The following is a 13,514-nucleotide window of genomic DNA, read 5'->3' as shown; positions in this document are numbered from 1 at the left end:
GTTTTCCTAAGGGCAGAGGGAGAGTAACGGAGAAGACAGGTGGCGAGGAGCCCCGAGAAGGTCGGACAGAGAGAAAGGGGGACTTAGAGAGAGAGACCGAGGGAGACGAGAGTACCGGTTGATGGAACGAGGCCGCTACAACGTTGGCAACAGCCAGATGGGAAAAGGCTATATTACCTATGGTGCCTCCAAGAAACGATCCTTACCTAGCAAAAGCGGAGAGAGAGGAAGAGAACAGGTAACTTACCGCCCGCCCTTCGTCTCCCCTTTGTTAAAGGGGACTCGATGATTCCATCCTCTTTGTTCGTGATATTAAAGTACGTCGAGGCGCCAGCGTCGCTCGCTCGTACCACGACCAGAAGTGTCAATTGCGTTCATTGTTCGTTCATGCAACGGAGGGAGGATCGACCGATCTTTCTTCATGGGTTTTCTCGTTTCCTCCGAGAATACTGTAGTGGATAAGAAAAGCTTCGGCTTATTTAATCACTTGATCAACCGAGGACACACGGCCGGAACTCTCTCCTTCGGCTATTTACAGTTGAAGGAAATGACTAGGTCGTCGATTCAGATTTTGTGAATTTCGTATATTTCTCATCTTGTTCGTGTGCAATTTAAATATAATAAAATAATAATAATTAATTATATAATGATGATAACTGTCACGGTAATAATAATATAATAGCAATATTATTCGTAATAATACAGTCGCGCTCTTTACCCTTAACAACTAACTGCGCTATGTTACAACCATTATGTACAATGTTACGAGTTCATCGCTCGTTTTACTTTTATTTAATGCCTCCTTCAACATCTGCGTCTACTTTCACAACAATTACCAGACTCCTTCAACGACAAGCTAATATGATACACGACGAAACTACTTTTCCTTAATATCGTACATAAGGCTAGTCTACACGGTCAGATAAGAAAACGTTTAACGTCGGACCAGTCACACCCGGTGAAATCTCGACGGTAGATCCAACAATTCTCTCGCAGAGATCCTCGCATTTGGTATTACACTGTATAACAATCGTTTCCATCCCGTTCGATTACAGACGAAACGTCATAGTCTGACGATTATACGCTCCGTTGCACGTTCTCAAATAAAATATTGATCATTGCATAACCAACTTGTATAGGCGAACTATCACTTCGTTTTATTCGTTCACAGAATTATTCGTTTAACTGTGCGCACGATATCAAACAGTTCCTCTATAAATAAATTGCCACCGGATTAACATCGTCGACGACTTTTGGAAAATCGCGAGTCAAGCAGTCAGTCGGGTCGGTTTAAATAATTTAAAGGACGTACCCGGGGATCGAAACCGCTATCCATTTCGGACCCGCTCTGTCTAATGATCTCGAAATATCGAACCGATCCTTCCGGGCAAGCCCTCTATAGAAATCGACGAGCGCGCGACAGAGTCGACCCATATTTTGACAGACTCACGAATAATTCGTCGACTCGTCGTTTCGGGCCAGGCTCTATATAGAGTAACCGCGCGAGATCCGACTTTAACTGACGTTGACGCGGCACCGCGACGCCGACCAAGTAATTGATCTTATCCGGTTTAATAGATGATCGCGTTAGCCCGATAGTTTGAATGGCAGCTGGGATCGGATATTGGACCGCGTTAACGTCCTCTCGCTGGAAAGGAGGAACGCGTCAACCGGATTAACGGTTACTACGTCGGACGAGATCCTCCAGGTTTATTCTAGGAACTTCAAAGAAAAGTTCGAACGCGCGAGATAAAGCAAGCTTACCAATTCTCAACTTTATTATCATCTGTGTTCCTCTCGGTGCCGATAAAAAACTATACTATTTATAATCAACGATTAGAACAAGACTCGAGTACCCTTTGGACACCCTCCTGTCTCTCACGTGTGATTCTCTCCGGTCTGCACCGAGACCTCGGATCCCATCGTCATCATGTTGGACAGGACGTTGGCCGAGGGCAGTACCAACGGGTTTGGCATGGTCATAGACGGTCTGAGCCTCTCGGTGAGCGCGAGCATCACTTGGCAGTGCAAGTGCTGAATGGTGGCCAATAGATTGAGATTGGTGTCGATCAGACCGGTGGCCGGCGAGTATCTCTCCCTCTCGACGGTGTCGATCTCGTCCGCGGACAGAACGGTCACTTTCTGCTCCTCCTCGGCCCTGTTCTTCTCCGCCTGCTGCAGCAACCTTTGCTGGTGCTTCAGGTACGAGGTAGTGATGGGAAGACTGTAGTCGATGGGCGTGTTCTTCGGATCGAGTCCAGGGCTCCACGGCCTTGGCAACGGCTGGTTCGGCTGCGGGGACGGGGTGCGACCCTCCGGCAGCATCCTCTTCCTCTTGGAAGACGCGGAGCTCCTCGAGCTCGCCCGGTCCGACTCTGGCGTTCTCCTCGATTCCGGCAGGCTGTCCCCGCTCGGCAAAAAACCGCCGGCTACTCCCACGGACTCCTTCTTCAGCAAATTCGTGATGCTCAAGGGATTGTACTTCTCCTCCTTTTCCTTATCGGTTTTCTCTAACGTGGCAGCAGCGACCTGGCCGCTGCTGCTGCTGCTGCTGCTCCCCTTTTGATGCCTCTGATGCCTGTAACTGTACAGGGGCTTGCCGCCCTCGCCGCTGTGATTTCCCTCGCGCGGCTTAGGACTACTTTGCACCGTCGCGTGGGCGGCGCCGGTCGGGTTCGGGCTCAGCGGTGTCGTCGTCGACGTCAGCGTTGTCGTCGTTGTCAACGTCGTCGTAGACGTCGACTGCGATTGGCTGGTTAGGTTCGTCGGGCTTGGGGTCCTCGGTCGTCGTTGGCATTCCGTGCACCCCAACAGAAATCGCGTTACCGCTTCGCGTGGTAGGAACGCGTACGTCTCCGTGATCTGCAAGGAAACGGAAGAATCGTATCAGAAGGGAGCCTCTCCCTGGGGATCTCGTCCCTCACAGCGGCTTTTTTTTTTTATCAGAAATTATTATCGAATTATTGTCCCTAATTTCCAACTGCGTTCAAGTAATTTGGAAATTCTCGTGACGAAATCGGAGCGGAAAGCAGGGTCTGTGCATTCAGCACGGAACGACGAGTGACCCTTTTCGTTCGGGTATCACGTGGAACCGTTTCAGACGGAACGCCCACCGGGGAAAATTCATGAGTAGTAACGGAACTTTGATGTCTTTGCGAGGAGGTATTTAGCTGGAGGGATGTTCGCTGCCTCTTAATAGGGACCGTTTCTCTCCAAGGCGGTGAAGGAACGGCGTAACTTAATCAAGGATAGGAGGCTGCGAGCCGAGAAAGGCAATGGTCGCGCATGCATTTATACGCGTGTACGTACGTGCGCGCCGCGTTCGTATAATTCGATAAGATTTACTCGACGCTCAGAGGAAAAGAGAAGCAGATGCGATGCAAATTCGTCGGGTTTGCAAACTTTCGTTAGTTGATTAAACCGTTTCCAAATCTTACTTACACCGACGATTATTCTTACGAGAATTACTGTTCTTAAAAACGGATTTATATTCGATGGTCTCAATGAAATTCTTGAGACATAAATTGCGAGAGGGTCTATCTCGACGTGTCCCTCGTCAATCGTTAGTATGCGGAATGGATAAAGGAACGTGCGGAAAATGTCAAGTCTGAAATCGTCTTGGAACGGTCGCGGGTTCGCGACTGCCAGTACATACGCGTGCGTGTGCGTGTGCGCGGACCGTCGCGTGTGTGGGTGCACCAGTAAGCAGGCAATGCAACAAGTGTCCTGAGGTTTTGAATCACAAGCAGATCGCGGCGGCCGAGAGAGAGAAAGAGGACGCGGGGCGACGCGACGCGGCTCGAATGGGACGTGGGTAGGGCGGGAAGGTCGACACGCGGTGGGAGGGAGGAGGGGGAGGGTTGAAAACGAGACGAGCGGACAGGAGTAGGAAAGAGGGCGAATCCGGCGATCGAGGAGAACCGTGTCACGGAACAGATACGAAGGGAGGTTTACGCAAACGCGCGCGCCGGAACCGGAACACGTGAGATGACGTGTGGTATCGAGTGTTCGACGCTTGAATGCCTCGATACCTTCACCCTTGGGACCGGTAAATATCGCGTGTCGCCACTGCCCGCTAAGAATTCGAGACCCGAACGAATTCCGGGTCACCAGAATGAACTATGATCGATCGAATCTGTTCTGAAGATCAGTTACAACTGCAGTTCACTGTTTCTTGCGTCAATCATTTAAATTACTATAGAAAGATCGGATTTAACTCTTAATGAGAGGATCGCGTTAAAAATGTTGTGAGGGATCGGGAATGTGCGAAAAATGCAACGAGATATCTGATTTCTACCGCATCATTTTTGCTGAAGTTTGACGTGGTTAATGCACATGTGAACGAGGTATAAGCGAATAAATTCCTGTTTGAAACTCACCGTCCTGTACGTTCTCTTCTGACCGGCATGCTTTCCCGGGCGACCCTCAAGGTCAACATGGACAGCATGAATAATGTCGAAGAAGTTCTCCACGATCGCGACTTTCTTGTACACTCTTCCGGGTGGAACGGTACCCTCGGCGCCATTCAACGTCTGAAACCAAAATACGACATCGTTCAAAGTTCGAGCAGTCACTTCCAGGGAACTAGAACGCTCTATTGCTTCTCGCAACAAATTACAACGAAGACGATTCATTATGTTTCACATATTTCATCGTTTCATTTAAAATTTATTAAAAGTACATTCAACGAACGTTTAGAATCGATTTATATTTAAACATGCTATCAGTTCGAATCTGTTTCCTACACTCGAATGCCATCTAACACGCTGCAGCCGACTGTACAGCTAACGAGAAGGTCTCTACCTTCGTGTCTGGGATATGCGAGGTCCCTGCAGCTCTCTTGCCGACAGCTGTTTCCGTTCACGTCGCTGGTAAAGCTGGGAACAGCGCCAGCCAGTACGAGCAACCCTTCGTCCCACGCTACCCGAGCTCGATAACACAGATCTCTGCCAGAAACTACCCCTATTGTCCACCCCTTGTTCGAATGTTCGAAAACGTGTACAAAAATATAACATGCATACATCCTCGCGTTTCCCATTATTTTATTTATTTACATTTTTAGCGTTTAAGGATCTGTTTCAAATTTCTACAGTCTGTCCCTTATTAATTATATATGAAATTAGAATGTAGTGGAGTTTCTAACTTAAATTGCGAGAGGAACGCGGCTCTTAAAGAAATTCGCCGCAAAGGAAGAAATTGCAGCCAGGCCAGAAACTCAATTAACCCCCGGAGACGTGGCGGGTGGGTCGCGCGGGGGTGTCGTTCCGCGGGGTACACGACGCGGCGCCGCGGTCAGATTGTTCCGGCGAACTTTCCGACCTTAAGAAGTTGGGGGCGCATGCGCGACATTATTGTATTTCCCTAAACACCTGTTGAAGGGTAAAGTTGAACTCGTGGAGGGGCTTACGACTCGGTTAAGTGGCTGCGGTCAGGCAGGATAACAATGCCGATATCTAGGTGACCGCCGCCTTGAGATAACACGCGGCCCGATCGAACCGTCCCCGTAATTACCCACTGCGTCCACGCCGCTAATATCGCCGGCGTCGGATCGATTCGATGCCCCGACCAATCAAGATTTCAGCCGCCGGATATTCATTTTTATGACACTTCTCGAATCAATGCTAAGACTAGACAGAATCAATATCTTTAATCGGTACTAATTTCATCTGAGCTTGTCCGAAGCTGCAACGAGACAATTTAAGTGACAAGACAAACTTGACACTACAAATATTTTATTTAACAAGAAAACTCGTCGTTGAATAACGCGCGTGATCGTCGATATTCCAATCTTGAAAATTCATTATCATACATTTGTCAAGCGTCGTGACAAGCGGACAAGCATCGATAGCCTGCGACGTACCTCTTCTATTCTACGCGATATTCTAATTTCAGTTGGCATCGAACGTATCGACTCGATATCGGGCCGATCGGCAGCCGTAATTGGACGTAATGGGCGGCGACACGGTCTCGTGGCTCTTCTTCGTCGGCCGCGAACGGAAATCGATGGGTCTCGCGAACGTCGAGTCGGTGCGACATGACGCGACGCGATCATTCAATTTTCAAGCGACCGGTGCCAGGGTTAAAACGGAGACTCGGCTGGAATATTATGCATAATGCCGAAATATATTCCGCGTCACCAACCGTTCTGAAAATAAGTCTGTCATCTTTAACCTGCTTCCCATACGTGGCTATACATAATGAAATTCATCCGTGCACAGCATTTCCTAAATTCTCTAAAGAAATTCTGTTACAGAAAAGATCATTGAACGCGAATATTTAACAAATCTACTCCTTAAGCAAAAAATACGATCTCACACTATGCAAAGATCGATGATCAGATCTTAGAAATCAGAAATCGTAATGAAACGACGTCTTTGATTTGCGCGAGGCCGCTAATCGTGGATGATCCAGCGGGTTTTGCGGGGTCAGACGGCAGCGTGTCCACCCCTTTGAACGTTACGGCACGAGCCGATCGAAACGGACGGAGATTAACCTACTTGAGGGAGTGTGTGTCTATGTGTGTGTGTCTTGTGCAAACGCGGGGGCGAGTTTCACGGTTGAGTACGGGCGAGCAACAGGAGTGAGACGGAAGAGGAATCGGCGGTCCGTCGCCTGTGGATGCCCGTGACACGCAACGCGTATCGGGCGTGTAACGAGCGAGAGCTCGTGGCCAGTTCTGACCTGGGCCGCGTGCCTCGATCGTTGAATATGTATGCCACTTTGAGTCCGACGTTCGTTTTAATGTTTAATACAAAGCGAGGGGCGTGCTTTGTTTTAGTATAGAGGTCTCCCTCCGGGAATTCTGATTGAGCTTCCCTAATAAATTGATAATTTCGAATCGTGGCTGGGGAGCTGGTTACGTAGGAATCTGGGAGTTTCTAAATCATACAACAGGAAATAAATGTGGAAAAGTGTAGGAGGTAAATGTCTGTCGGCTAGAATAGAAGCGAGAATTCGTAGAAACGGCGGGCCAAGTTTGCGGCGCAACGAAATCCAGGAACAGCAGGCTGTTTTAAAACCCCCGCGGATCGCGAGTTTGCATTTTAAACGAACGAAGCCCGGGTGGGGACGGCACGAAATCGGAAGGGCGGAAAACAACGCGCGGCCGCCACGCAAACGCGGCGGCGAATCGGATTAAAAAAAATTCACCGGGGAGTCGAGGCGCGCGTGAACTACGCGTGGGAGGCCGCCCGAGGTATCCTCTAACGGGTGGCCCGAATTCCTCGAATCGAACCGTCGCATAAATGATCTTCTGCTATATGTACGATAAGATTGCAAATTTTTATGCGAAGCCAAGCTTTATACGTGATTACATCTACATATTTAATTTTGATCACGAAAGGGTGTTGCCCACGGCTAACACTATTCCGATTAGAAAACTCGTTAGAAAACTAGACGGCGAAGTGTACACGCTGTGCCCGACTGAGACTCGACTACTCGATGACGCAAACGACCCCGCGGCGGCTGACGTCAAGAAGTTTGGGACGGGACGCGTTCTGAAAATAGTCACTCGGTACACAGAAGCGCGTAACGCTGGCACGCAACGCGCACGGAACGGATCGGCGGATCTAGGCGAGGCGGCCTCCTCTGACTAGCGGTCGTAGTCATTGAAACGGGTCCCGAGGTGGCGGCGCGCGTTGCATAACAACGATACTAGGAAGCGGCGCGAAAGTGGCACGGTATCATTGCGGCCGGCCGTTAAATATTCTCAACGAGGTCGGATTACCTCCATTACGCGAAGGAACCGCACGAGCGAACCGGCAGGAACACTTGGAATCGCCTCCCCTCGCCGTGCTCCTTCTCCGCAACGCATTTTTAATAGTGCAATTTGAAATTTTTATCAAACGAAATAGAATAAGAGGAATATATTATTGAATGAACGAATGAGAAGGACGGTGTGGATTCGTAATTCCTCATAGAAAGTTTTCTGGTTTACTGCGGTTTCGTGGACAAAGAAAGAGGGTGTAGGACTCTACGATACTTTTTTCCCATAGCGCGGAACGTGAAAAGAATAAAAAAGGATCTCGCAGCGATCCAAACCGTACGCCTCAATCTATCCGGGCTGTATCGACGTTTGTTTTTCGGGCTCCTTTCTTCTGGCCGACTCGAGGTAGTTTTCGTCCGACGGGACAGAACGCCAGGCCACCCAGTAGCCATTTAGATAAACGACCCGGCCCCCGTCAAGTGCCGCGGGACGCCGCCACGAGAACGGGGAGCAACCCTGAACAAGAGGGAGACGAGAGAGGGAATGACACGCTTCTAGTAGAACTCGCACAGGTCATATGTTCCACGGGGAACTTGGAAAAAGTGTTTGGGTTCCGGTGACGGAACAAAGAGTCTCTCAGCCGCGGATCCTTTCGCCCCCGTTGGTTTATTTGACCATCCCAACCCCGCGCTTCCACGATGGATATTTGTTGATCTTCCCGGCAGACGCCGACGATTGCCTCCGCGGATTCTTTCCGTCGGCTTCCGTGAGACGTTTAGTCTGGCTTCGACTAGTTCTCGTGCCAAGCCTTCGGGAAATGGGGTGCGAGGCTAAGACGCATTCTTATGAGTTTCCGACGAGTTTTCAAAAGCCTACATCGCGCTAGATACGCGTACTAACGTTTTATTGTGTGATTTTCAATTTAACTAGTCTGACAATAAGACGATTTCAAACGTGGTAAGAATATCGAAATTTTGTCACAGACATTGTGAAATAAATTCTCTTCAGGCTTAAAAAATTGTTGCAGTCTTCGCACCGCCCAATGACCGTCTGACACTTGTTTCCTTTACGAGCTGACGAAAGGTACATATCGACTTTCCCCAGGCTCGTGGCATTTACGGACCCTCGGACCGCCGGAATTCCGAAGAATGTACTCGTAAACCGGCCCAGCTACGAGGAAACGCTCTCTGCGTTACTCGCGAAATTGCTCTGCCCGCTAATCAGACGGTTTTTGGCCATCTTCGGAATTCCTCCCTTATACACCTTGTTAAGGGTCGTTTTATTTTTCCACAAGGATTTGTGGTCTCCGTGAAATAAATCAACTGCTAAGTATGTCGCACACAGTTTTCCTACGTGTAGATTCGAATGAATTCAATTTGAATGTATAAAATTAACGTTTAGCCATTATAAAAGAACGCGAGCCGGTTGTATCCTATTTCCCTTTAGATTCATCTGACCGAAAGTGGAACAAGGAGTACTTTCCACGGTCCAATACCTCTGACAAAAAATTCTAACTAATCCGTCTGGAACGATTCTCTGAAGGAGACCTACAGCGACGACGTTTCATCGTACAAAGACTAGTTTCTAAAGCTTAGAATGCCGTAAAGGAGTACCGACGATGTATGCAAAGTCGAACGACATTGTTTAAACTCGTGACCGTTGTATCCCAGAAATTGCTCGATTTTTCTACGGACTGGTTAAAACTCCCCGAGCGACGCGAACTTCCAGAAGTCGTTACAGGTCTCCTCGGGAACGGTCGCTAATTCGGCTCGAGTTTCCAGCATTTTTCGCAAACGATCTCACGGAGGGACTACTGTTTTATTTATAGCGGGACAAGCTTCGTTACCTTCCCGTCCGATTATCGATCCTCGGGGCTCTAGATACGTGCACGCTTTATCTGCCGCTCTCTTGCTCTCTCCGTCTCTCTTTCTCTGCTTACCTCTTTTAGCGCCCGTTACTTACGGTATTACTTAACATTTTAGCTGGAGGGATAAAAATCGTAGGGAAAAAGCGCGAATTCCTTTCCCATCCCGCACGGTACCACCGTTGGACAAGCGAAAAACCGAGATGCTAGCGCCGGGGTCGGATTCGCTGTCAGTTCCCAAGGGTTTTTTGCCCGTCGAGCCGCAAATCGCGCGGTTTTATCGGGAGCAAGGCCATCCTCTGCTCGACACCTCCTCTCCTTTCGCGTCGGGTACTTAGGAAGCCCCGTACGACGCAGACGACCCATCCCCCTTCCGGACCGCGCCATTATGAGGCGTGGGTGAAAACCCTCAGGTTCATTCATCTTAACGATTTACCCTCCCCCGGCAACAATGGAGCGTCGCGAATCGGAACCGAGTATCCGAACGTGCACGTGGGTGTCTCGTCGACTATCACGACCAAAAGTGCGATAATTGAAGCAAGCTTAAAAATCCAAAATGTTTTCGAAATTATTTAAACAATTGTAAGAAAAAAAATCTAAGGAAGGGACGCTTTATATGAATTGGAATATCGTCTACTAGAGGAAGAAATACAATTGTGTATCCGTCGTAGCCGTCTCAGAGCCAACTATAACTCGGTTTCGGTACTTTATACGAAATAATCCTAGCGGAAACAGTTGCACGTTTCGCTCGGCGATCAAATTCGAATCGATACGCGTCCGAACGATTCCGAGCCGTGGTATCGCTTTCACGTAAGCCGGAGTCGTTCCCCGGTTACAGTCGCGTTAACGCTTTTTCCGTGCTCGAAGCGGCGGCGTCGGTCCGCTCGTAAAAAGCCACGGTACAGTCCCTCCCCTTCCCAGCCCGTTCGACTTTCTCGTTCTCGCTCGTGCTATCGGTAACGACGAGGCGCGAATCGATAAGGGACCGGTGCTCGAGCGAGGCGGCGACCTGGAATCCGACGGCCCGTGACCGGAAACCGATCGTGCTGCCCGGCCAATCATCCGAAAAGCCGCGTCCGGCATGTCTGCAACGTCGATCCCGGAAAACCGGAACCTCCGGCCTCCCGCCTGCCCCGCCCTACGTTTCGCGTTCCCCATCAAGATACCGCGGAAACGTATTCGCGTTCATTATCACCGTTTTACGAGTACTGATTGATTCGCACGATTAATCGATCGACGAAACGGAGCAGTGTAGATTTTTCCACGTCACACGATCGTTCCGCGCGAACATCGCGCTGTCAGCGATAAGAAAAAAAATAAGAGATAGAAAATTGTCCGTGGCGATTGAACGTAACGACGTAGGCCGCGTCCTTGGGAGTCTACGCTGTGTAAGTACGGTTCGAGGGGGGAAGAGTGCCGGGGTCGGGTGATCCGCCGTCGAAGAGACTCGACAGCGACAGCCGAGGCTAAACCGAATAAATTATTACGCAGTCTCCTCTCCGTCGACGTCGTCTCCCCTTCGCCACCCGTACCGTCGCGGATGGATGCCCCCCCGCCGTTAAGCGTCAAGCGCGGGCCGCCCTCCGGGCACGAAGATTCATATCTGAGTGGAAGGCCTGGCTGCGTTCCCTCGTTCCTGCTCGGAACGGGACCCCTGAGCCCGGAGCGGGACGGGATCGGGGACAACACTTGCGCCGCGGACAAAACTTCGGCATCCTCTCTCCACTGACACGACCCGTTCGCTCCGTCCTTCTCGGCGAGGGCGTACCGCTCCAACCAAGCGCGCGCCGGTCGAAGCCGGCTGTGCGGTGCGCGCGTGAGATAAAGAGGAAACGCCGAACGGATAAGGACGGAGCGCGACACGAACTCAGACCGTCTCCGACTGCGTCGGGCCGTGAGCCAAGAGGGACGAGGAGCAGATGGAGGAGGAGAAGCGATATACGGTGAGATCGAAGAGAGAGAGGTCGATCGCGTGGGACGAGGAGAGGCATCCGAACGATCGGTGTTGGAGTCAACTCGTTGGAAAGGGTGAGATCGAAGAAGAGCGGCGGGGGAATATCTCTCTGGAGATTCCACGCATGGAGAGTCGTGGAACGGGCCAGACCGGGCTCGTTGGTTGCACGGAAGGCAGCTGCTAGCCGGCTTACCGAGCATTATACCGGACGTGGGAGCGACCGAGACGGTCGAAACGAAAGGAAAGGAAGGTGTACGGTGGACGGAGGTAGAAAGGTAGCGCGTGCAACCGTGAACGGGGGGACAGCCTGTCCCGTAAAGATCGCCGCTAAAAAGTGTACGCTAGAGCGGCACGAAGAAAAAGAAATGTGGGAAGCGAGGGGGAAGGTACCGAGTGGCTACCGAATCCGGACCGGAGAGGAACCCGGTAGCGTTTTCGTCTCGGGGCCAGATAGAGACTCTCTCTTTCTGGTTCTCCGTTCGATCTTTTTTGTTTCACGCTCGAACGCCCGGAATTCGTGGCACGGAGTTCCTCGAACGCGAAGAAAGGCGTGCCGAGAACTCGTGCCGTGGAGAAAATGTTCCGTGAAAATAGGTGCCGCGGTCGCGCTTCGAAACGGTCGATTAGTACGGATTTCTAGAACTCGATCCTTTTTTCAACGTTTACGATCTCTTCGGGAACATACACATTTTCTAGGTATCGACTGGACGTCAACGATGTCCTCGAATACAGAGAAATACTGTATGAGTTCAGTGAAATTGCATATTTTAAAACTTCGCTGGCTTCGGATAAGCCGTGAAAATTTCGTAAAAGCTGGCAGGAAGGAATTAATCCCAGGATTTAATCCTCGATCGACGCGAGGCAAACACAATTTGGCTAAAGGCCGCGATGAAGGGGTTCGGAAGAGGTTTCAATCTTGCCGAAGAAGAAAGAGAAGATTGCTAAAACGAGCGATCCGCGTTAGGGTCACCCCGCGGCGGAAAAGGTCGCGAACTCTTAAACCAATTCTGGCGAAACGGTTCACGATGTTGGCCGAGCACCAAGGCAACGCGGGTCACATGATTTTTTCTTCTGGGAGTCGACGTCGGAAACCTGTCAAGAGAGATCTTCGGATTTCTAATCCTTGCCCAGCGATTTTCCTCGTCCTCGATGTTCCCAAGCGTATCGCGTATTTTTGCAACGATCGCAAACAAGCGAGACTCTCGAACTTTACGGGTCTCCTGATAAATTATCGTGAACCGACGTTCACAAACGAAGACGGACAATTCTGTGCACTATGCGAATCTATATATCAGCAATTAACAAATATTTGTAATTTTTCACGAAAAACGATTTCTCATTCTGGGAATTGCTTTTCTGAGAAGAAGCCGACGCGAAGAGCTACAAAACCGCGCTCTGTCCTTCACGAATTCTTTGCGGAGCGCGTGTCGGTAAAAAAAGTAAAAACAGAGAGAGCGAGCAAGAGAGAGAGAGAGATAGCTTTCATTGTGGGACTCGCGTTTCCACCCTCGTTGGTGACACGGGAAGTCAGGGGCCAGGGGGTAGAGAGCACGATCCACAGTCAACACGAACGGCATAAGCCCACCCCTGTTCCGGCGCAGACTGTCCCGTCCACCCCGTAACTAGCTCTCTCTCTCACCCTTCGTCTGGCGTGTCGGATTTCTGTTTGCGTTACCGTGTCACGCATCGAGCCCCGACGCCCGAATTCGCTGCAACCCCCGACTCACCCCCCCGAGCTTCCATTTCGATCGCGCTCTCGTGTAATCTGGACCCTCTCAAGTGTGATTCCGGCTGATCCCGCCTTCGACTACGTGAATTATTAGACGGGCATTTAGGATCGGCGCGGGGATCGATCAAACCCCTCTTTTTCGTGCCCGCGGCCGAATGATGAACGATCTCTCTCTCTCTCTCTCTCTTTCTCTTTCTCTCTTTCTCTCTCTACTCGTTTCACGCGATAAAACCGAACAGTTTCGAGAAATGTGGGGAGGAAC

The 13,514-nt window shown here is 50.3% G+C and overlaps 1 protein-coding gene across 4 annotated transcripts in view; it reads right to left on the bottom strand.

Moving 5' to 3' along the window:
* Nucleotides 1-571: 571 nt before the first annotated feature.
* The window catches only part of LOC108630764 (uncharacterized), a 51,784-nt gene continuing 38,841 nt past the window's right edge, over nt 572-13,514 (bottom strand). For all 4 annotated transcript variants that reach the window (XM_026811680.1, XM_018034293.2, XM_026811704.1 and 1 more), the window contains exons 3-4: nt 4,380-4,532; nt 572-2,862 (exon numbers count right to left, since the gene is read on the bottom strand). In XM_026811680.1, coding sequence (XP_026667481.1) covers nt 1,879-2,862; nt 4,380-4,532 — 1,137 coding nt within the window. In that variant the 3' untranslated portion in view covers nt 572-1,878. The remainder of the gene's footprint in view (nt 2,863-4,379; nt 4,533-13,514) is intronic.

Source organism: Ceratina calcarata, unplaced genomic scaffold (assembly GCF_001652005.2).
Source record: "Ceratina calcarata isolate Rehan_Ccalc_2016 unplaced genomic scaffold, ASM165200v1 scaffold1, whole genome shotgun sequence".
Lineage (NCBI taxonomy): Eukaryota > Metazoa > Arthropoda > Insecta > Hymenoptera > Apidae > Ceratina > Ceratina calcarata.
Note: the sequence above shows the minus strand (reverse complement) of the source record. Positions and strands in the feature narration are given on the sequence as shown.